Source organism: Excalfactoria chinensis, chromosome 6 (assembly GCF_039878825.1).
Source record: "Excalfactoria chinensis isolate bCotChi1 chromosome 6, bCotChi1.hap2, whole genome shotgun sequence".
NCBI lineage: Eukaryota > Metazoa > Chordata > Aves > Galliformes > Phasianidae > Excalfactoria > Excalfactoria chinensis.
This window is the reverse complement of record NC_092830.1, coordinates 27,483,758-27,506,931: the sequence shown is the minus strand read 5'-3', so window position 1 is coordinate 27,506,931 and position 23,174 is coordinate 27,483,758. Positions and strand designations below refer to the sequence as shown.

The 23,174-nt window shown below is 40.9% G+C and overlaps 1 protein-coding gene across 1 annotated transcript in view; it reads right to left on the bottom strand.

The window, feature by feature from the left end:
* SORCS3 (sortilin related VPS10 domain containing receptor 3) overlaps positions 1 to 23,174 on the bottom strand; it is a 256,024-nt gene that overhangs the window by 141,582 nt on the left and 91,268 nt on the right. The window contains exon 3 of the mRNA XM_072339830.1: positions 669 to 768. Within this exon, the coding sequence (XP_072195931.1) occupies positions 669 to 768 (100 nt within the window). The remainder of the gene's footprint in view (positions 1 to 668; positions 769 to 23,174) is intronic.

Genomic DNA, 23,174 nt, shown 5'->3' with positions numbered 1-23,174 from the left:
GCCATAATTTTAAACCAAGAAGGCGTTGAATAGTAACTCCCGGGCCAAGAAACAAGTCTGAGACAGACAGAGCCCTTATAGCATCATATGGAAAGCATGAACAAGTGAGTGAAAGTCATGACTTCATCTTCTCTTCTACACCTCTGAATCACATCTTAGGTTCCCCACCCGCTTTCTTGAGCATACTCTCCTTTTGGCTCCTTGATGTGACATAACCAATCAAACTGTCAATTACATTTCTATCTCCAACTTCGTCACAGAGCCAGAAAATATATAAACCCTGAATGCAGGAAGAAATGCCCTTTACCTTGCTATTTCTACTAATAAAGAGACAGAGAAGGCAAACAGAGGTGTATTAGCTAAAGTCAGGGTGAGCAAGAAGCATTTGTGTGCATTTGGCTTTTTTAAAGTTGTAAAGTCAAAAGCAAATAAAAGCAACCCTTTCACTCCTTTAATTTATTCAGCAGGAGATTAAGGACTCCATCCCCACTGTGAGCAAAACAGGCATAATTCTACCAAAATCCAGGGAATTACACTAGTGTAACTTAGACAGCAAAATCAAGCTCCCGTGAATTGCCAGTGAATTTCACTTCAGGATCATAATTCCAGAAGGAACTAAAAGTCACTATTTTGTTTCTATATCTACCAGCTTGACAACTCTCCCTTACCTTCCTCTTGTTAGTGGGACACACATAAAAGTAGCTCAGCACAGTCTTCAGGCCAACTTTGTCATTTAGCTTTTCGTAGGTAGTGCCATAGTCTGTTGACCTGGAGAAAAGAGGAGACAAAAAGAGTGTATGTGGTTATTATGGGAAGGAAAATGACTGTGTGAACAGACGCTTGGGGTTGTAGCTTGAACGCTGTTAACCTTAAAATAGAAGCTTTTGTGTTTCATTCAGGATTGCAAGTGGAAAAGAAGATACGTGGGTCCTTTGGGACAGGGTCTGTCGCTGCATCAGTTCATCCTACAGCACCTGGGGAACTACGGTCTACCCATGAAGATTTTTGTGGACTCTGTTCTCACATGCTAGTGTGGAGTTGTAAATGACACCTATGTGAAGACTCTGATCTCAGCAGCATCCTTAGCACAAATTCCCTTTTCAGACAAATCCAGCAGAAGAATCCAAATTAAACTCATCAACAACAATTTTAAGTAGGCTGATTTTTGACTTTGAGATGGGGATACAAATGTGGCTTAGAATTATAAAAGCTGAATTCATGTCTAGATAAAAATGTATCTAAACTGGCATCTTGAGTCTTTAGTCACCCCCATCCTACTCTGTGCCAGGAACTGAGTTTTTCTGGGTTGCAGAGACAGATTCAGGCCCTTACACTGGCAAACCCCACTCAGAAGAGCAGATGATCTGGGGGTGGCATTTCTCGTTCGTGACTGGGGAAAAAAAGAAAAAGGAGTTGCTTCATCACAGAGGGTTTTCTGTAGTTTCCTCCTCCTCATTTGTGGGCATGTTTGAAACCTCAGTTTATCCTGCTTGTTTCTTTTCTGCTTTCACACACTGCTTTTCCTAACAAACAAAATATTTCCCACCAGAACAAACTGACAACTATGTAAGGCCAAGATCCTACACCTGAACAGAGGTCAATACCAGGTGCTTTAGAAGGGTATAAAATTGCACAAACAGCCAACTTACCACACTCAAACTGTGCACAGAGCCCAGCTCCTGACCCTAAGCAGCTTCTATTGTATAGACAGAGCAAATACAAATCTCAGTGGGTGAACAAGAAAAGATTCACAGAAAGACTGCCTGGATGTATCTATGATTTTATTAAGACCAGAATTCACAGCCCCTGCCCTCCTTTCCCTACTCACCTTTTCTTTTTACTAAACAAGTTATTAGAGAACATCCAGTACCTTACCTAACAACTAGCTTCTGCTAGCCTGCAGCATTTGGATCTGCCTGAAACCAGTCCCATGCTTTTTGTCTATCAGAGCAATGGCCTGTATTACCCTTCTGGCATCCATATGAACAGTGCCACAGTGCCCAGGAGCTCTGCATTTCCATTCTGGTGGCTGCAGAACCAAGTGTTACCTGGCTCCATCAGTCTCCTGGTTGCTGCTGCAGGCCAGAACAGCACCAAAATACTAAAATAGAGCTACTACAACATTAATGCTTAATATTCTTTTATGTTAATGTACAGTGTTGATATTCACTGGGTCCACAGAAATATCTTAAAGGCTATCACAATAACATATTTCATTTCTGTACAAGTTTCCTACAGAAAGCATTGGAAATTTCTGTCTCACTAGGTGTCAATATGATACAAATTACATAGAAGATTTCCCCCTCCAGGAAAACTTCAAACTGAAGCAGCTTGATTAATAAAACAAAATAATCCATGCCAATCAATTCCACTACACAAAACCCACATTATACATTAATTCAACAGGTCAGGAATCTTTAAGCAACAGCGGGCCCAAATCAGTGTGTAACAGACAGAGAGCACATACTAAGTTTTCTCTTTCGTTGCACTCTTCCAACTGCTCTGAAGCTCCAATTAAGCCCCATCTGTGGCCACACGTGTAAAAACCATCATTCAGAGAAAGAGATCACTGGTTTCAATCAGCATTCAAAGAGAATACAAATAATAAATTAATATTTTCACAGAGCTACTTTGGTTTTGTTCTCCTAGTCGTTCTCAGATCTCCCAAAATGCCTTGCACTTCTAAAGATGCAGGCTGGGTGCCCTAATGACTCTTTCTCATTAAACCATTATCACTCGTTGCATTTGCCCTTTGAAAGAATAGATAGAAAGGAAGTAGGATCATTATTTCATTAGCTTCTCTAAGGTTTTCTTTATTATCATGACAGTCACCACTGGCTTCATAGAAATGTCTTGAAGGATATCACAATTAATATACTGTATTTTCATAGCTCTTTCCCATCCTAAGAAGCTGAAGCTTTTGTTTTGTGTTAATCCATTCAAACTAATAAAATCCCAAAGGGCCATACTGGGAAATATCATCTCCATTCTAGAGATGAAGGAACTGAAAGCTTGCATTGGTAATGGTGCATTTTTTCAAAGGCAGGCATCTATAAATAGCTTTTTCAGGTTCCTTAATCACCAGGTACAGAGCTTGATAAACAAACCTGCTAACTCCTAACACCACCTAATTATCTAATATGAAAACAAGTATTTATCAAGGCAACCAATAAATAAATAAATAAATAAATAAAAAGAAACTTGGAAACTCAGCTGTCTAATTTAAACAACCCAGCCCTGGACACTTTAAAAGGTGTGACCCACAGGTGGAACTGAATAGTTTGGGCTCTGACAGACAGACCTGAACCAGCCAACTCCAGTATCATAGTAAGTGTTCATCACAAGCATAGGGATGTGAAGCAGAGGTGTGGAATCCTGTCCTCAAATGGGTTTTATCTCAGTGTTCTGTCAGGCAGAGCAAAGGAGACTTTGTTTTCAGCCTCAGCTGTTAAGTGATAAAGACAAGCTATAAAATACGTAATCAATCTCCTAGAAGCAAAAGAGCTACAAATGCTGAGAGGGACAAGCCACCCTCCTGGAGCATGTTTGTGACTGACTGTCCTGTGAGGGGGCTTCTCTGTGCCTGTGACTCCCTGCTGTATGTGAAGAAAGAACAGCCATAGTATTGCCTTCAGATTATCAGCGTTTTACGTACAGTACAAAACCTTATGCATCCTCTTCCAGATCAGATTCCCAGCATGCACACACTGAAGCCCCACATTGAGAACCATGTGGATGCACAGCTCCACACACCTCACACAGCACCAGGAGCATACAAATCCCAGATTAACATTTTCTTCCCACCACCTGTGCCTGCAAACTACCTGCCTGCAGTTGCCTTTCTTCCTATGCCCCCTTTCTGTTTTCACCCACTGGCCAATTTTCTCCCAGTTTGACAGAGAAACAGAAACCCTGGAGTAATGAAGTTTCTACAAATTCCATGAAAAAAGCAGCCATCAAAAAGAGAGCAAACTTATTCACACTCAGAAAGAAGCGGTAGACTGAAACCAAATCCCATGAGACACAAGAGCATGTGCAGCTCTGAACATCCAGCTGCAGGAAAACATTCAAACACAGCTCACATATTAATACACTACAAAGAACCCATCAGCACAACACAAGGAGGCAGGCTGCTGAGCTTCCATTGCTTTTGAAAATTTGTTTCTCTCTCTGTCTTGCCTGTCCTCTCCCTCAAGCTACCCTCCCTGAGATAAAGGCCTTTCTCAAATCAAGGTCCGGGTGGCCCATCCCCTGGGGCAGCCCCTATGGGCATGTCTTCAAGTGGCTTAGAACTCACACAAAAGCCAATTTAGCACTAACTCCATTACCCCACTCTACACTACGTTAGTGAAAGGATTGAAGTCCTAAATCAGGAATGAGGCTGCCTACAGGACAATTTTTAACACAGACAGGGCAGAGGACTGTTCCTCAAGAAGCTACCAGCCACCTAGCAGCAAACATGGAGAAGCTTTTCCTGGGGACCGTAGGTTTATTTACTGTAAAACAAGGGTGGAAGAATGAGATGCTGGTCAAGCAGCAGTCCTTAGGAATGGGTACTCCCTGCTTGAGAGAACAGTGCTGCTATGTTCTGTCTCTGCCTTGCTGAAGCTTTTGAAATAAAATGAAAATATTTCTTTTCTCCCTTGTTTAAGGTTTTTGACTTGTTCCTGTCCTTAGGTGACAGTGACACTTACAGCTGAGCATCCTTCACTCCCAAAGACTTTTTCATATTTAGATACAACAGAGACAAGCAATCTTTCCATAGGGTTGTTATGAGCCTACACAAAATCAGAGCCAGGGCAGTCAGAGACTCGGGCAGCCAAAGGCCTGGAACAGAAACACAAGGTTAACTCCTGAATAGACTTATTTTTTTCTTTACTTAGGTCAGAAAAATGGCTCTACCAGGTCAGCTCAAAGGATCATCTAACCCCATGGGCAGGATGCTATGAGTCCTATTACTTAATACTATCAAAATCAGCTATGATGGAGCTAACCATCAGAATTCAGTCCTTTGCCCTTCCCTCACTGCAGCTGACAAATCTGGATTTGGACACTGTGCAATGAAAGTACCCACAGAAGCCCTGTTGGTTTATACTTGATACTTAACAGACAAAATCCAAGTATCAATACTCTGTGAATCTTTCCTTTTTCAGAGCTTCTCCTTCACCCAAACATGATTACTGAGTGGCTGTAATAAATGTCATATCACAATACTGTAGATCTACAAAAAGAAACTACTCCCTCTTTTTGTCTCCATCCCACTAAAGAAAACAAAGGACAGTAATGAACGCCTGTGAAAAAGAACACAAAAGCAAGAAGATGGCACTGCTCCCTGATGTAGTTTCTCAGCCTATAGCAAACTGTAGATCACAGATTTCCTAAATTGAAGATGATGCCTTTGTGTGCAAAAGCCATCAGTGGGCTTTTAGTTCCATAAATCTGTCTAACCTCCCACAGGGAAACTTTTGGCAACTTCACTATCCTGTGGTAATAAACGCCCACAATGTACCCGCATGCATTATATTAAGGGATGATCTCCCTTGTTTTAACTTGATAACATAATTCAAAGCCCACTGGCACAGCTTAATGAGAATGAAACCATGGAACCACAACTGCCATTTGTGATTTCACCGATTCTTGTCACATTCCCTGCAGATTCAACAGTCTGGAAACTCCCCATTTATGTAGCCACTCCTGGCAGAAATTATTTCTCCCTCTAATTGTCCTGTAACTATTCTTTCTAGTCCAATTACATCTTTTGTTATGAAGTCCTCAGAGAGCAAGCTCTGTGATTTTTTTCTTGGTAAAAATAAAAAAATAGAAAAGCTATTCATATATATCAACAAAAACAAAGAGTGTTTTAAAAAATCCTAAATCGAATCACTTTCCACCTTTATACCAAAGACGACTTCCCTTATAGGTCTAGAACTCAGCAATTCTGGTCACTTTCACTTTCAGAAAGTGACGGTTTCATAACTACCTACAACCACAGGTGTTAGTGGGGAGAAAAGATCAAGCAGATCATACTTCTGGTGTTTTCTCTTGGAAATATATATATTTTTTTCCCTTTTAAATTTCATGCCATTCGATTACTCCTTCCTCAGTTTTCTGAATTAATGACTATTTCTATCAACAAACTTCTGAATGACTTAAGGATGACCTTTGTTGATAAATTTCTATTTATGATATATGGTAAAGATTGGCAAAGATTGCTACTTGCTCCCAAGTAGCAGCAATGGCCTTCTTCCCCCCCCCCCCCCCCCCCCCTCCAGATTCTTCCTTTTTTTCCCCTACTCTTTTCCAACTCACACTTTAACTCTCACGGGGAAATGTTTGCACCAAACGCTCATTCCTTCATAGAAATGACTGCTCAGAATGGCATCGACCCAGTCTTCGGAGATGTCATGAACGTGGCATGCAGGCTCTTGTTCCTCAGTGGTGAAAATGCATTGTAAGTGGTAAATATGTTGAAAAATAGTGTTCTGTAACTGAGAATTTGCTCTATCAAATAGTGTTAGTGTGGTTGTTGCATCTGTTGTAGCTTCCATGGAAATAAACAGGAGGTTTTACTTTCAGAGATATCTACATATAGAGGCACTACACTTTTATTGCAGGACACAGATTTGTCTAAAGGCAGCTCTAAAGTTCCCACCATTTTGCTTCAACTAAAAATGGCATTATTTTTTTTTTTTTTCCTGAAGTTGAGAAAACTAACCAAACTAATGGATCCTTATAACTCATGGCAGGCAAGTGTCTGAACTATAACACCCAGATCAGCCTAAAAGCCTACTGCAAAGTATGCTCTGCATTTAGCAAAACTCAGATCCTGATCAAAGCAAGCAGGCTGCTTCGGGTTTGCAGTGGTTCCTAAGCATTGCTTTATATTCTGCTGCAGAATAACCCACAATAAGGAAGCAGAAAAGCAACAAAGACTGGTGTCTCCTACTGTGATGCTAAAATAAGTACTTCCACAGTAAGAATCCAAATCTCCTTTACCTTAGATGTTTGCCTGAACTTACTCTTAGCTGCCTATGAGCTGATTATTTAACTATCCATATGTATTGGGCTAACATGGCAAGGTTTTGGTAGCTGGGGTTTGCCAAGGCGGTAATTTAAGAGCCAGCTCCACCTGCTCCAAAAGAGACCAACTGCTGACCAGAGCTGAGTCACAAGCAACACTGGTTGTGCCTGTGGGAGAGCAGATTTAAGAAAGGGAAAAAACCCTGCTGTTCAACAGCAGCTGGGAGTGAGAATCATCTGTTTGTCAGGTCTGACCTGAGACAAGGACATCGTATCCTTGCAACCACCACCCAGAAAGTTCAATCCCCAGGAAACGGATGACTGGAACTAAGGCACTCTAGCCTCACGAAGATCTCTTTTTCTTGCCACTCTGATCACTTTAGTACTGTGAAATGGAAAAGCATTACTATTAGACAGTTCTGAAGTATCTCATCATTACTCACTTCCCATTTGTTCTAAAAAATCTGACACATTTATCATGTTCTTCATTCCAGTGTATTCTAATTTTCCAAAGAAGTGTCACTTCTGACATAACACAAGGTGTGTTAACTCTTTCAAACTGTGAATCATTCTAAAAGTGAAGTAGTTTAAAAGAGAGCAGCGTGGAGGTGGTACGATCCAGTGCTTCAGTCATAGATATTAGAAGTTAGACAACTTCCAAACAACTTATACAGTCAGCCTGCAACACTTTCCACTTCCTACCTCAGCTGACCCCACAAGCCTGACAACTCACTGCAGCTTTCAGCAGTGCACCCACACAGCCTGAACGGAACTACAGGATCCATTTGACCTGAGGCAGGTGTTACCTTAGTCTTACAGTTTTTCTTCCATTTAATTAACTTAGCTCCGTGGGACAAGATTGCCTCTTACTGTATCCAAAACAATAAGAAATAAAAATAAAATTAAAAAAAAAAAACATTCAAGAGATGCAACTACCTGAGGTAATAGCGGGCTGACAGACAATGCAAGAAGATCCTCCTGGTTGTAAGAACACATTTACCTTCAGTCACAACACAAGTGAGAGTCTCTACTTAGTACTGTTTTACAAGCAGTATGACAGATTCTCAGCTGAAGTCATCGCAACTCTAGAAGGTTCAGGTTAATGGCAGATCTGCACTAATCTAGCACTGACAGACCTACACTAAGTTACACAATAGAGGTCAGTATACCTGAGTTTCTAAAGAGGTACATTTGCTGTTTACATCAATGTTGATAAATGTTGGTATGCGATCCGTATGCTAGACTGTCAACATGGAAACCCACCCAACTCAAGTGCTTGTGAGTTTGGAGCAGCTCAGATCACACACTTGAACATTCCTGTACTCTTGTGCCTTCAGTCCCTACTGTTCAATATTTTCAAGCCACAGTTGGCTCAAGCTTAATTTTGCCCCAGAAAAGCCTCCTTTTTCTGCCATCCTTCTTCTTCAGCACTCAGACGCTTATCTAACGCAAAACGCTTCGCCTTGGGAGAATAAAACAGTTGAATTTTTTTTCAGACAGAAGATCAATAAAGTGGAAACAGCTTGAAAAGTCAATCTGCTCCAGCAGTCCCCCAGGAGATGGCTTGATGATTGTCATTTTAATGAAGGAATAGTAAACGGGGCACAAGGAAATGCACATCCCCTCCAAATTCACAAGGGGAGATACCTTAGGCTGAAAAGCAGGGAAAGAAGAGGAAGCACTCTAAGAGACCAGACATCTCTCCAGCCACATCAAACAGCAGTCAGGCTAGTAAGAGCTAACAAATTTCCTAAAACTGAGAATACAGCTCTAGTAATACACTGCAGATGATATTTCCTCTAGGTATTAGATGAGAAATATTTTTGTTCAGGCCCTGAAGCACAAAGATTAATAGCCCTGATGCCGTTGCTCCTAAGTAGTGTGCTGGAAATGTGTTTCCTACTCATGCTGAAGTCACGACTTGTATCTAAATGGGTTTCTGGGGAGCTAAGCATCCTGCATGTTATCAAGGCAAATAGAAAAGGAAACCTGACTGTGATGCAAGATGCTAAAGTCCTTTTTTTCTAGGCATGCCATGGAGTTTCTTTGTCTTTAATTTTAGTCATCATTCATGGAAAGAATCAAGTTCACAAACAGGTAGAATGCAGACTGTGAGGGTCACTGAATTAAAAATTACGTTGTACTAAGTATACTGAACAACTTGGAGATCTGCAAGCTTCTGACTCTGACAGACTTCCAACATGATTGCAATCTTTCTTCCAGAGTCACAAACAGTGACATATTTTGCTGTGACAACTACATAGGTTGGATGATGGCAGTTCCCTCAAAGATTCACACAGATGTGGACATTTCAGCTATAAGCTGAGATCAACACTTTGCTAGCCATGACAGGTGAACTGGAATTACTGTGTGAAGTCCCGTGCTCTGTGCTGTGCCAGAGGTCAGAATACATCAACATAATTGCCTATTCTAGCTTTCAAGTCAATGACTCAGTATGTTTGGGGCCTTTGGCCACACTTTCTACTTGAACTTGGGCTGCAGTTCCACTCAGAATTTCTGTCTGCTTATGGACTGTTACTCACATTTCTGCATCCACTTTTCATTTTCACATTTCATGCTTTCAAGTAAATCAGAGTAAAAGCACAATACAACATGTCTCTAATTGCATTTTCTCTCTGCATAGTTCCTTCAGAACTCTTGGACAGCTTTAAAGCAGTGGCACTGTAGTTCTTTCAATCATGTTACTTAGCACAGGAGAGAAATTGCTTTATTCCTTCATTCCACCTGATGCTCTATTTAATGCAATGCTTCAAAAGGCAATGAGAAAATGAATCATGATGCTACATTCCTGAAGGGCACCATTAAGACCCCAGGGATAATGTCAGTGTAAAGGGTCACTCATCTTTCAGCAGGTAGATTGCAATAGCCTGTGATTAATTAGGAAGTAGTGGCACCTCATCATTAGCCATTTCCTAATTCTTTTTAGTTGCCTTACGAGAAAGCACGTGGTTTGTTTTAACATCAGCTTTAACATTCTGGAAATGAACTTTCCTGCAGGCTGAACAATCCTAGTCCTAATCAACCACCCATAGCAGGGGGAATTTGCAGGCTGGTCTCTGCACATCTCTAAAGGTTTTATTTTGCAGACAGTTAGGAGAATAAAATATGGGTACTATAGAGGAAGGTGCACACAACGCCACCATTATTTTTAACCAAAACCTTTGTCACAACTGAGATATCAGTGCACGAGCATGTTGAGCACACAAAGATGTAAGGAAAACAGTGCATCTCTGTGACTTATTGCAAAGAGTCATGGCAATGATGGGTGAATAGATGGATGAATCCAGGGTGGATGAAATTCCTTCCAGAACTTCATCCCTTCAGGAGGTCTCTGGGAGTAGGTTCAGACAAGAAATCTACTGAATTCACACAGTTATCCGAAATCCAGGAACTTTTATCAACACCACTGCCTTGAGTACACTCCTTGACTGCACATGTTTTAGCATTAGAAACTACCCATAACATTCAAAACTGAAAGCTTCAGTACATTACAGTATGCTCCTCACAGCCTTCACTACATGCAGCTATATCACCCACTCTTAACTAAGTACCAGAGCGGACCTACATCATTTAGCTAGATGAAAATATAAATAGATAAGTGATATCATCTGCCACTAAAGAATAAAGGCCAAGAGTCAATGAAACTTCCCCCAACCCATTCCTTCTCTTTCCTCCATACTTCTCTAACTGCTCTGATTTGTGTTTACCTTAACCTTTGTTCATGCAGTCAGGAAGCACCTTTTCCCGGACTCCATAGACTTGCTTATTTATTTGTTCTTGACTCAGAGGTAAAGGATTGTTTCCATGTTAATGAGCTAAAATCATGGATCAATACAGTTCACACTGAGACTTAAGTGCTGTGATTATTGAAAGAGGGAACACAGAAAGAGATGCTACATCATGTACAAGTGCATCTATTACACAGTTGCTAAGCTTTAAACAACGCATTTGTAACAATCAGACCAGCATGGTAAAATAACAGCTGTCTCTTCAAGACAACAGTAAATGCATTGGGGAGTGCTATCTGAAAGAGTTATTTCTTTGACCATACTTTCCAACATAACTGATGCCAAAGATGGAGCAAATAAATAATGATGAGTTTTTCCTACAAGTAATTATTTTGCAGAGATTACACTCTAATAGCCCTAGTACACAAAATATTTACAGGAATTAATCTCCCTTCCTCTCGGATAAGGGCAAATGACAAACACAGACTTCTTTGCCCACCCAGCCTCCCCTCCCTCCCCCCGATCTTTTTATTTTTAAACCATATTCTGCCACCACTTATCAGGGTCCCTGCAGCAAAAATGGGAAAAAATGTTAAATGCATTGCTGGGAATGGGATCTCATCCTTAATGACACCATCAATAATTGCTGTCACCAGCTAATACCAGAGTTGCAACCTTACAGGGAAGATAAAGAGGCAGGGTTTTTCAGATTGTGCTTTCTAGACAGGCTCTAAATGTGATTTTGCTACATGCTCTTAAATGCTGCCCGGATAGCTCATAGGAAAGCAAAAACTAAAAGCAGATTGAAGCTATACAGTGAGTAATAAAACTAGGATTGTCCTGTGGATGTCCCAGAACAGTGTTGGACTCAGAAAACAGGAGGAAAACACAGTAGAGGCTGCCCTACAGCAAAGCTTACACCTTTGATGGCAGTTCCTTGGCACTAAGGGCATCCCCAGACAGCTGCTTCTTCATGCAAACATATTCCTGTAATTCCCCAGCCATCAGGGCCCAGATGTCTCTTATGACTTGTCTAAATTGAGGCTACATTGTAAACCACTGAAAAGTTACTTAGAAACTCAGACCTTGTCATCACAACCTAGACACCATTAAGGGAATGTGTACCACAAGATTCTTTTAAGAAGAGGCTAAACAGTTCTGTTTATAGCCTGAGGCTGGAGACTCAAAATCAGTGCCTCTACAAATACCTGCAGCTTGGGAGCCTTGACACTACCTGCAGTGAGCACAGACCTTCCCTCACACCAAGCCGTAGACCAGAACACTGCTCCCATTTCATAAGATACACTGGAGGACAGATACTGACAATCTTCATGGTTTTGTACAACAAACCAAGAACAGACCGGTTGTTTGAGTGCTTCTCTGTTTCTTCCCAGTGCAACCAAACATGCCTTTCAGATGAACAGAGGAGGAGACAGGCATACCCTGCCAGCCCTGGTTTCAGCTGGAAAGTAGCAGCTCCCAAGCCCAGATGTATGGAGTCGCAATGTCTTCCCAGGTGATTCAATTATTAATTCCCTGTCAGAATTAATAATTTAATCAACAGATAACAACAGAGAGATAAGCAGCATGCTGGGAAATCACCCTGAATTTCAGATTTTAGAGTCTCCACATAATTAATATTCAACGCTTCACAAATTTGTTGCTCCAAACCTTGCACTTTCTCCTTTTACTGCTCATGTCTTTCCACAAAAACACAATGTTTTGGCTCATCTTTTAAAAAAGGTATGTGTATGACCTAAGAGGCAAAAGGTCAATGTTCAATAGATGGCAGTCTGAACTACATGTCTCTTTAGTTACATGCACTAAACACAAGAACACATTTTCATTGGTGAAAATGCTCATCATTCTGGGACTATTTGGACCCCATCACCTGACAGTTTGGTCTGTGCTCATGTCAGGATAGTCACTTCCAAGACTCTAAGCACATCACATAAACAAGGTGTAATCTGCCCCTTGCACGTAGCTGGGAGATGTGATCTGCTCCCAGCTCTGCCCTAGGGCTCATCTCCGCACTCCTTATGATCATTGCAATCTCTGTTCACCAACACCACATAAACATGGTAAATAATAGAACAAGAAAGACTTCTGCTGTGCTGCAAGCAGTGGTTCTCTGCAGCCACTTCTCTTTGAAAACAAAGACATGCAATATTTGATGTGTCATGCAGCTCTCTACTGATGGTTCCAAAACCATCACGTGGTTGAACAGTAGATTCTCCAGTATCATTGTCTCACTGAGCAAGACAGGCAGAACAGATTCTATCATCTTAACAAATAAGGGAATGAAAAAGTACAATAGTTTCATCCCTAATAACGATTGCTTTGCTTGTGCAAGCTAAACCTTTTGGACAGTATTACCCCTACACCACGGCCATGCATATCCAATGCAAATCAAGATCTGTATTTGTACTATAGTAATAACTTGGAAGAACTTGTTTAATATTGAAAGACTTAGCAGAGCAGATGAATGGCTCTGACATGATATCCATGGGATAGAAATTCAATTAAAAACTGCAAGTGGCACGGAAGTAGTAGTTATTGTTCAACATGTATCGTGGGGCCTTTGTTGAAATACAGCTATTAGCTGCGCTGGTTGAGAAATTCTGTTTTCCTTTATGGCAATCTGTTAGCTTGTAGAAAATTAAATTAATAAAAGCACAGAATTACTCTCACACTATTAGAACATAGCAAAGCCAAGGGCTAGTTATGTATTTTATAATTATGGATTAAGTGCATTATGCCAAGAAAATTAAAGAGATGCCAGAATTATAATAAAAATGAAAGATTACTTGCTTCTAAAGGCTGACAGTGTGACTATCACATGTAGAACATGCTGGTTTGTCAGCCGTTATCTTTCCCCATCCAGAAATGTTAACAATTATTCCTATTGCTAGAGCTACAAACGTAGCCCATAGTGGATGCACACTTGCATAGGAAGGCTACCTTCTGTAAGCAGCATCTCGAATCCATCTTCTATCTTGGAAAATTAGTTTTACTTCCTGAGAACAGTGAAAAGGAGAATAGAGGAAGAATTATTTTCAGGTAGATGGAGGACAGAGCTCACTAGGAAAGAACTCCCCAGGCCCCACTAACTTTTGCCAAATTCCAAAGACAGAAGAAACACGAACAACTGGGATCTCACTGATTTTGAAACGCTGCATCATGATGAAACTATTTCAATTCTCTCCTCTACTCACAGGGTTTCCTGACCTCATTTCTAGGAGTAGACAGCTATACTCACGTTGTAAGACTCCAGATGGAACTAGGGATCTCATGCTAGTCATTTGGGTCTATCCTGCTTTAGAAAACTAGTTCAGAACACCAGTCTTGGACCTAACACATCCCAGCTAGAGCAGATATGAGCACAGTGCATGGCAAAGTAGCAAGCAGCATAGGTACTCTGCAAGCTGTTCTGCCTCCAGGTCAGAATTAAGGGGTTATTTTACTAGATTGTTGTATGATTTTTGTTGTTTTTTGTTTTTTTTTTTTTGTTCTTTTGTTGTTGTTTGTTTTTGTTGTTGTTGTTGTTGCTGAGTTAAGGATTTTAGCAACCAGTCTCCAAGCAGTGATTTCTGTTGCTTCCAAGAGCTGTATTTATTACTTATGCTGTGTAAACACAACACTCTCTGCTCTAGGGAATGACCTAGCAGAGGATACCATGTTTTTCCAGTACAAGAACTCCAAGTCTAACACCTTTATAAATGCTTTACAGGTCAGACATAGAGAGGTTAGTGACAGTAAAGGGCTTTCTGCACCCTCTCCTTCCACATAGCTCAGCAGCTAGACTGTGCTGAGTGGGCAAGGAGACCACCAACAGGCTTTCAGAGGTGACAGCTCTGCAGGTATGGAGATAGGTTGAGGACATGGCAAAAGGCTGCACTGTGCTGAGTTGGAGAACTATTAAATTATCAGGGTAATATAAAGAGCACAGTGTTCTGCCAGCAGCCATAAAGTGGGCCACAAGCACCTGCACTTCTCTTTCCCCACCCCTCAAGAGTTATCATCTCTGACTAGAAGCACTCCTAGGATCATGAAAATGTTTTGTTGTCAACTCCTCTGCTTCAGTTTCCCCACTGAAAAGAGGAGATGAGCACACTGGATGACTTCCATTTTGCCTTTTTTAAAGGCATCTTCTGAGCATTTTTTGCATGAACAAAACACCTACTGTGACCAACATGATTAAATAAGTGTAGGAAAAAAAAAAAAAAAAAAAAAAAAAAAGAACAGCAAAACTCAGTTAATTTCTTGGGTTACATTCAAAAAACGTCCAATACAGGTTCTTAGCTGAAAAATCATAACTTTGACTTAAATAGCATGAAGAGATATTGAACACCTGCTGCCAAAGTATGCCAGGGCATCTCTTCATAGGCCAAAAATTGAAACCATCACATTTCCACTGCAGACAAGTAACAGCATAATCACCAGTATGTTTGTGAATCTCCAGTGTCCTCCAATTTTGCTGCAGCCCCAGGCTAGCAAAAGCAGGAGATTCTGCACAAGCTGTTTGCAGCATTGCCTGGGCTGCCTTTATACAGTGGGATGAACAAAAAAGCCATCAGCCACGTTTATTATTATCTGTGCTCACCAGCACCCACACTCTGTATCTGCCATATCAGCTGGGCAGCATCCTAACAAAGGGAGAAGAGAGAGAAATCTTCTCCTTGTTCCTGCCACATGCTCACCTCACCTTCAATTCCCAAACATTGATAGAAAGGATTAAAGAGAGTGCTACTTAAAACAAAATGGATATAGGATTCAAAAACCAATTACCAAAGTATAATCTTGCTCAGATGAGCGTGCTAAGAATAATTACTATCCACAAGATGAATGTTTGTTGAAGATGCATTACAGAAGACTGTGTAATTAAATATCACAACCAATCCTAATTTATTTACCAAACAATTCACATTTAAAAGCTCACCTGAACGCATTTGGGCAAAAGCTACTTGGGAATTTTTGTAGCAGTCAAAAGTTTGGGAAACAGCAAAAACAGGAAAATAAAAAGTAACAGGAGAAATAACCAACTTATCACCACGAAAAAGGAGAAGGAGAAGGGATAATACAGTCCTGCTTCTGACATTATTTATCCTTTAAGAAACATCCTTTGGTATAATGGAAAGAAACTCCAGTATCAGCACATGCTTGGTCCAAACAAGTCATTTCTAGGAAGGAACAAATTGATGCAGAACAAGAAGGAGCACCATGCTAGGTAAAGATTTTTGAAAGGCTGTCTGTAGCATCTGTGGAGAGGAGGAAGACAGCAAATGTAGCCTCTGTCACTATACCCCAAAAGTCCTCTCACTTCCCCAGTCTTCCTTTATTCTCACAGCTGAGGGAGAGTTTACATCAAAGATACGTGTGACAGAGCTGTGATCAACTCAAGCATAATTTTATTCTTCTGCATCCATACTGTTCCCATCTCAGGCTGAAGCTGTTTGCAGAAAAAAAAGAAAAGCATCCTCATCTTGGCTCCTCTGCAGTCTGGAGGACAACATAATGCCCTACCTGCCACGCAATCCAAGAGGCCCACGACCAGGTTACAAGTGCCACAAGCCCTGCAGCCCAAGTCCTAAAGCAACAACACTAAGGTCTCCCCTTACCACACATCCCTGCAGCACTACTTACACTCTGACTCTCCATGGCTGCCCTTTGACAGCTTTGAGGTTTTCACAGAAGCATGCTGCCAATTCTTGAGTATTATCACCCTGTTGAGCAAGTGATTTAGAATCCAGAGAAGAACCTCTAACAGCAAAATAAGATGCAGAACCCTACCTTCCTACTTACTGCATTCCCAGGCAACAACACATGTACTTCTGGAGAAACTCTAAGTCTCCGATAATGAGAACAACTCTTCTCTGTCTTGTTACTCTTTTATAAACACACATTCTGTCTCCAGCAGTCATTTTTCAGGTATTTGCAAGATGTGAGTATGAAACCTTGGAAGGCAGATAATACTGTTAATCAAATATTCCCATGCAAGAAGTGTACTGTCCCAGAATGAGAATATCAGAACCACAATGTTCATTTTATTAACTGATTTATAAAAATGCAATTAACAGCTGAACAGGGTAAAGATCTACTCTATTCTATAACTAAAGTTTTAATCTGTCTTATTCCTTATTAAAAAAAAAAAAATGTTTTAAAATGTATAGGCTAGGTGTATTTTAAAGAATATTCTTTGTGTGTACTACAAATGGTTGTATGTAAACAGAAAGATTTTCAAAGAGACCTACCTAACACAGATGCTCAATTAAACTTAATGAGAGTTGGTCTTCTGCTTAAGTATACAACTTCAACAATTTCAAAACACCCTAAGATTTCTTATATCTGGTTTTGCCCTGAAGCATTTTGCTTCTTTAAGTACATTTACCTTGCCTCCAGGTCATTCTCTCAGCACCATCTTCCCTCCAGCCATCCAATCTCATGACAGAAGCTATCCTATGTGGTCTCTCCAGCCAATCACACAACTTGAACAATAAACTCTGAATACTAAATATGCAAAGAGCTCTTACTGTTGACAAATTGTGAAAGAATCATAGGCCATCCTTTCATACCTGAGAGAGTAGAAAAGCATGAAAACCTTGCAGACATTAACTGAAAGAATAACACTTTACTGACCCTAACTTGGACTTTGAAAAGCAAGTTTGGGGCTTTTTATAACAAATGCTTTTGATGAGCCCATGTTTAATGTTGTATTGAGGAGGGAAAAAAAAAAAATCATGGATAAAATTTGTCTATTAGAGATCTGTAACTTGCAGAATCACCAACAGTCCTGACTGAAAATTCTTCATCGAGATATCTTGATGGACAAAAAGAAAAGTAAAGGTGAAACATCACACTCCTGCCAAATAGAACATATCTAGATAGAACAATTTTGGACCGACCCTGGCACTTCAGCCATGAAAATGTCTCCCAGGTAAGGTGACAGAAATGCATAGCTCAACAGAAAACCTATCAGGGCATGCAGCACCTATGCAGCAAAAGGAGAGCATAAGTATGCAAAGAAGGTCATTACCTGCAGAGTAATTTGTCATAGTGGCCTCTCATTTGAGCCCTCCCTTAGCAGACAGCAGCAGACACACAAGCCCCAGGCTCACTTGTATGCCACAGCAATCAGCTATAGACGCCACACCATCATTTATGTTATTTCAGAGTGAATGGAAGTGAGGGATATCTCACAATTTGCTGCATAAAAAGACTCTGGCAGAATAAAGCCATATTTGCAGAACATAAACAGGGATTTCACAGTGCCAAGTCTTCATTTTTATCACATCAGATAGCTCTTCCTTTCTAAAGGGAACTCTGAGGAAGGATAACTAAAGGTTGTTAAAACTTGCTGCAGCTTTGAGTTTATGATGGCAAACCATTTATTTTTTTTCCCCTCAACTACTTGCAACAAATGTTGCTAGGCAGAAAAAACCAATATAAACACTTGTAAATGCTCTACTGAGAGGCAGAAGGGAAAGAGGTACACCATGCTGAAAGGGCTAGATGAGGTTTTGATTGTAAAACCCTATAAACAACATAACAAGTATTCAATGGCAGTGAAACAGAGGCAGCTTTCTCTCTGTACCGCATAAGGATCTACAGTCCAATACAAATATAGTCCACGCCTTATTTTGTGCAGCGCGCATCCTATCATTGCTCCTGAAAACGTTCAAACTGTTTTCGCACTGCAGCAAATTACCCAGTAACTAGAGAACTGATTTTTGGGAGGGAGAGGGGAAATGATCATGCTACATATATTTACAGGGCTGCTGTAAGAACCTTTTTGTTCCTTAAGCTGAACAAATGCAACCTGGCACCTCTTTACAAAAATTAGCTCCACTTACAAGGCATTGCCACATTATTCAGTGCACCCTTCATAGGTACATGATATAATTTACCAGCAGAGGAGGCATGCAGCAGCACCTCATAGATATCTGCCAGTCCTGAGACTTGCACATTTGCTCAGGTGTACCCCTTTGCCTCTAGAAGAGCTCACACAGTTTATGCGCTATTGGAAGAAGAGATCACTGCCTGAGCTTTGTAGCACAGCATCTGCACCCAGAAGCCTTGGCACCAATCCAAATAGCCTCTCTTACCAGCTTCTCCTGATGCCTAGACTTCCACAAGTCTGTTCCAAGTGCTGTTTTTACAGGCTAACCATTTGATACAGAAGGAAGTGCAACCTTTTGTTACTTTCACAAAGCCTGATTGTAAGTCTGGAAAAGTGTCTTGAAAAGCTCAGCCTTATTTGGAATTTGAATCCTATGTTAACAGCCTATGTCTAAATACATATTTCCTCTCTTTAAGGTTACATATTCACTGTGCAATCACCAACAGTTCACACTTTTTTGACAGCTTTTCTAAGTTTCCTTGAGAAGCATTTACAGATCAAGTGAACTTTAATCCTCTGTTTTGCAATAATCCTTACATTTAAAGATGGTTTTGCAATAATCTTTAAAAAAACATTCACATAGTAGCAATTTATGAGCCTTTTCCCAATACATATACACACTTTAGAACAACCCTTCTTTGAACTTCAAGAAGTATGTATACAAAACATACCTACGACTCACAAACAACTGAAGTGAAGACAAGGACTGAGACAGCTCTTTCCCAAACTAGAAGACTGTCCTGCTATTAGCCCAGATATCTGGGATATTCCACCGGGGCAAGCACTGCTCTATAGAGTTTTAAAAACAAACTTCATTAGAAGGCAGACATGTTATGATCCTGGGTGGCTTATTCCTGCCCCCACTTCCTACTGCTTCTGGAATCAGAGGCATGGGAAAGTAGTTTTTTTGCACTAGTCACATAACTGGAGCTTTCTGACAAGATTTTTTTGTGTGTTCACCTTCTCTCAAGACCCCTCGCAGATTTTCTCTAAGAGCAGAGGCAAAAGTTCAGTCATACAGAAAAAATTCAACATACTTCTGACTTCAGGCAGCCCCAAAGTGCGCTCTCAGATTCCTGTTCCACAGAATCACGAAGCATCCAGCCTTCAAGATTATAACCAGATTTTTTTTCTGGATCATTCACCCACAATGAAGAGTTCCAGACAAAAACCAGCAAGAGAAAGATAAAGGTTACAAACACACTCCAGAACAGTTGCAACAATACATTTTTCCTTATCCTAAAGAGACAGAGGCCCTGGGTCTAAATTCAAAGGGGAAGCAAAGCACAACTCCGCATTCCTCGCCCTTTAACCTTCACAAGTTTCTTTATTCTCACAGAATCCTGAACTAACATTGCATTCCAACATGTTGTTGACAATATTCCCACTCTATCTAGACATAGGTTTGGACATGGTTTAGTGGGAGCTATTGGTAATAGGTGAATGGTTGGACTGGATTATCTTTAAGTCTTTTCCAACCTTGGTGATTCTGTGATTGGCAACACTCTGTGAACTTACATGTATTACAGATAGCATCTTGAACATTTTAAAGACAGAACTGCGGTGGCAAAGCAATAAAGAGTAGAGAACAACACCCCAAAATTTATCCTCTCTATGCATTTTCCAAACAGAGATCTGGAAAATCTTCATACACTGGACTACACACACCATCCTTACTTGTGTGGGCCACACATCACTGTACACCTTTCTGACCAGGCACAAACAACAGATGGTTTTCATAAGAGATGCATGCGCTGCCCACACTCAAGTTGGGAAGAGCAACTGGCTAGAATCCCATAATCATTCCACGCAGCAGTCATGCCTGCTCCCTTGGTGCCTTAAGCCAGCACAAAAAGCAGAGGCTCCACACTTCTAAGTTTCTGAGAGAGCACAAGGCACACCTAACATTTAGATTCATGAGATTAAGACCACTTTATGCAACACTCCTGAAGAGAAATCCCATGTCTCACAGTCTTGTTCACAGTTTCCTTAACTTTAGAATTATTCATCACATGAAGAGGAAAACAAGGGGTGGGGGGGGTGGGGGGGGGGGTGAGAGGGAGCTGGGGAGGGGGAATACGCAGCAGCAGTTTTTCAGGAAACTTCGAAGTCATCACATTAAAGTTCACTAAACCACTAAACCCTTTTGTCCCCAAATCACCTTTCTCCCAGGACTCCCCCAGTATTTCAAATTGCTGGCAGTCAGCCAGTCCATGAATTACAGCTACACAAGGAGATGATGTTCCCTTTCTTAAGTTCAATAGCAGTTTTGCACTACCTGGATGGGCATCCGTCCATCCCAATCAGGTACACAACTCTTGTCCCTCAAACCATAACTTCCCAGCAGCCTGACCATTGTAATGTAGTCAGATCCCCTTCTTGCTCTCACAAAGGCACCTTATGCAAACTTTAGAGAAGCACTTTCCGAGATCAATGATAATTGACTGATTAAGTATGCCTAGTGCTGCCAGAATGTGAGCTGATTGTGTAATAGTGCTAATTAGTAACTGCCAGAGCTCATTCCAATTATTAACCTTTATGAATGTCATTTTTAAAGATAAGAGTTTGCAACACAGCCTACTGCAGCATTTGTAATGATTTTTGTCACTTGGATGAGAAGAAACAGTGACCACTGATGCTGGGATAAAGGTAACACAAGAAAAAAGCCCTAGGAATAAAGCATTTTACCCTTGCTTCCTGAAAACTGGAAACAGAGACTTCACAACAGAAATGTGGATTGTCTGTACTGACCATGTTACACAGTGAGCCACAAAGCAAGACATGAACTTCTCACATGGTGTGAGTAACACTCCTCTGACCCAACATGAAGTGATGTTGGTACAAACCACCCTGTACTTCCTCAGAGAGTCAGATGGTCCACCTCAGACTCCTCTACAATGGGCTCTTCTCAAAAACAACAAAGTTGATCTTAGTTTGTTTCCTGTGCCTTGCACAAAATAGAAAACAGGCTCTTGTGAATACAAAGCTAAATGTGCCGTGTTAACTCTGCATTCCTTATAGATGTCTCTTTCACTTTTATTGGTTACAGATAATAGAACCAATGGGATTTTAATCTTCCATGGGACATTTATTCTCTACTCTGCTAGAGGCACACTGAATGATGTACCACGGTCCACTGATTACTCTGTATTTTTAACTACTCCATGGCAATAAAAGATTATATCTGAAACTGTGTGTTTTAATGGATGATCTTCCTGCCTTGGCTCTTAGCCATGCTTACAGCTGCAAGTAACCCAAGGAAAGTACATGCCCTCTCATATGCCGGCTTTACAAACAACTGTATCTGGGGCACATCAAGGTCTATGGCTTGCCTGTGATCCCTGAAGTAACTGTCTGAGGCTCATGGATGTATCGTGGCTTGCTGAAGTCATCAGGAAATTAATGAATGCTCTGGACCTGAGTTGTGTGACCACTACACGGTTGTCCTGTTCCTACACCAGGCCCCGTGGCCTAAACTCCATGCGCAGAAAACTCTTCCCCATGCTCTTCTGAATCTGCTGCTCTTCTCACTCCAGGACCAACAGTCAATCACAAACAACAAACAAGGTTCCTTCTTAGAGCAAAGCACTGCTATTTCTAGCATTTGTGAGAAAGAGAAACAAGAGGTTAAACACTAAGTGAATTTCTCTTTCTATGGGACTAATTACTTGTTGAGAACTTCAGACTTGAAGTCTTGACCCCATGTTCTAGTCATGGATTGCTCTTCCCTTCTCTATAGCTCTTCAGGTACCTTTTGAACTTTTCAGGGCTTATACTAACTTGTACCACCAGATTCTCTATTGGAAGTTATAGATAGTGCTAGTCTTGCCCTATTTGGACAACAGTGACTTAGCTCAGGGAACCTCCAGGTTTGTGAGTTCATGCCAAGACCTTGGGCTGCAAAGGGGCACAGCTGAGCTGCTCCAAAACAACTCAGCTGTCAAGCACCTCATCCCTGGCAGCGTGTGCGAAGAGCTGCAAATATTTACATCATAAATGTACCAAATATCACTCGGGAAAATACGCAGCAACCATCTCACTCCCATGCAAAACTACTACCTGATTTGGGGTAAGACTTGGCAGCAATGGCATTAACAACAGCCCAACCTCCTCCCTTTAACCAGTTTCTTATTATCATTTTCCTCACAGATCTCTGAGCTAGACTGCAAGATACATACAAGAAAATTAAATGCCCCTTTTACAGATCTCAAGATTTATGGGGCTATGTCCCTTAACTATTACAATGCAGCACCATATCTTCATCTTAGATAAGACTTGCAGGATGCTGAACAACCAGCTCCTGCAGACAGCTTGTTGCTTGACTCAGGCACCTGAGCAATAAGTTCTGGGATAACTGGGAACAAGCAACTTCTAGTATTTACAGAGACAGTTGTCTAAGATAACTGGTCCTAATAATCCATTTATAGAGTTGTCTCAAATCTTTTACAGTTTTTATTCTGAAGCAGAAATACTACATGTAAAAATGAACCAGCATCCTATGATCTAGC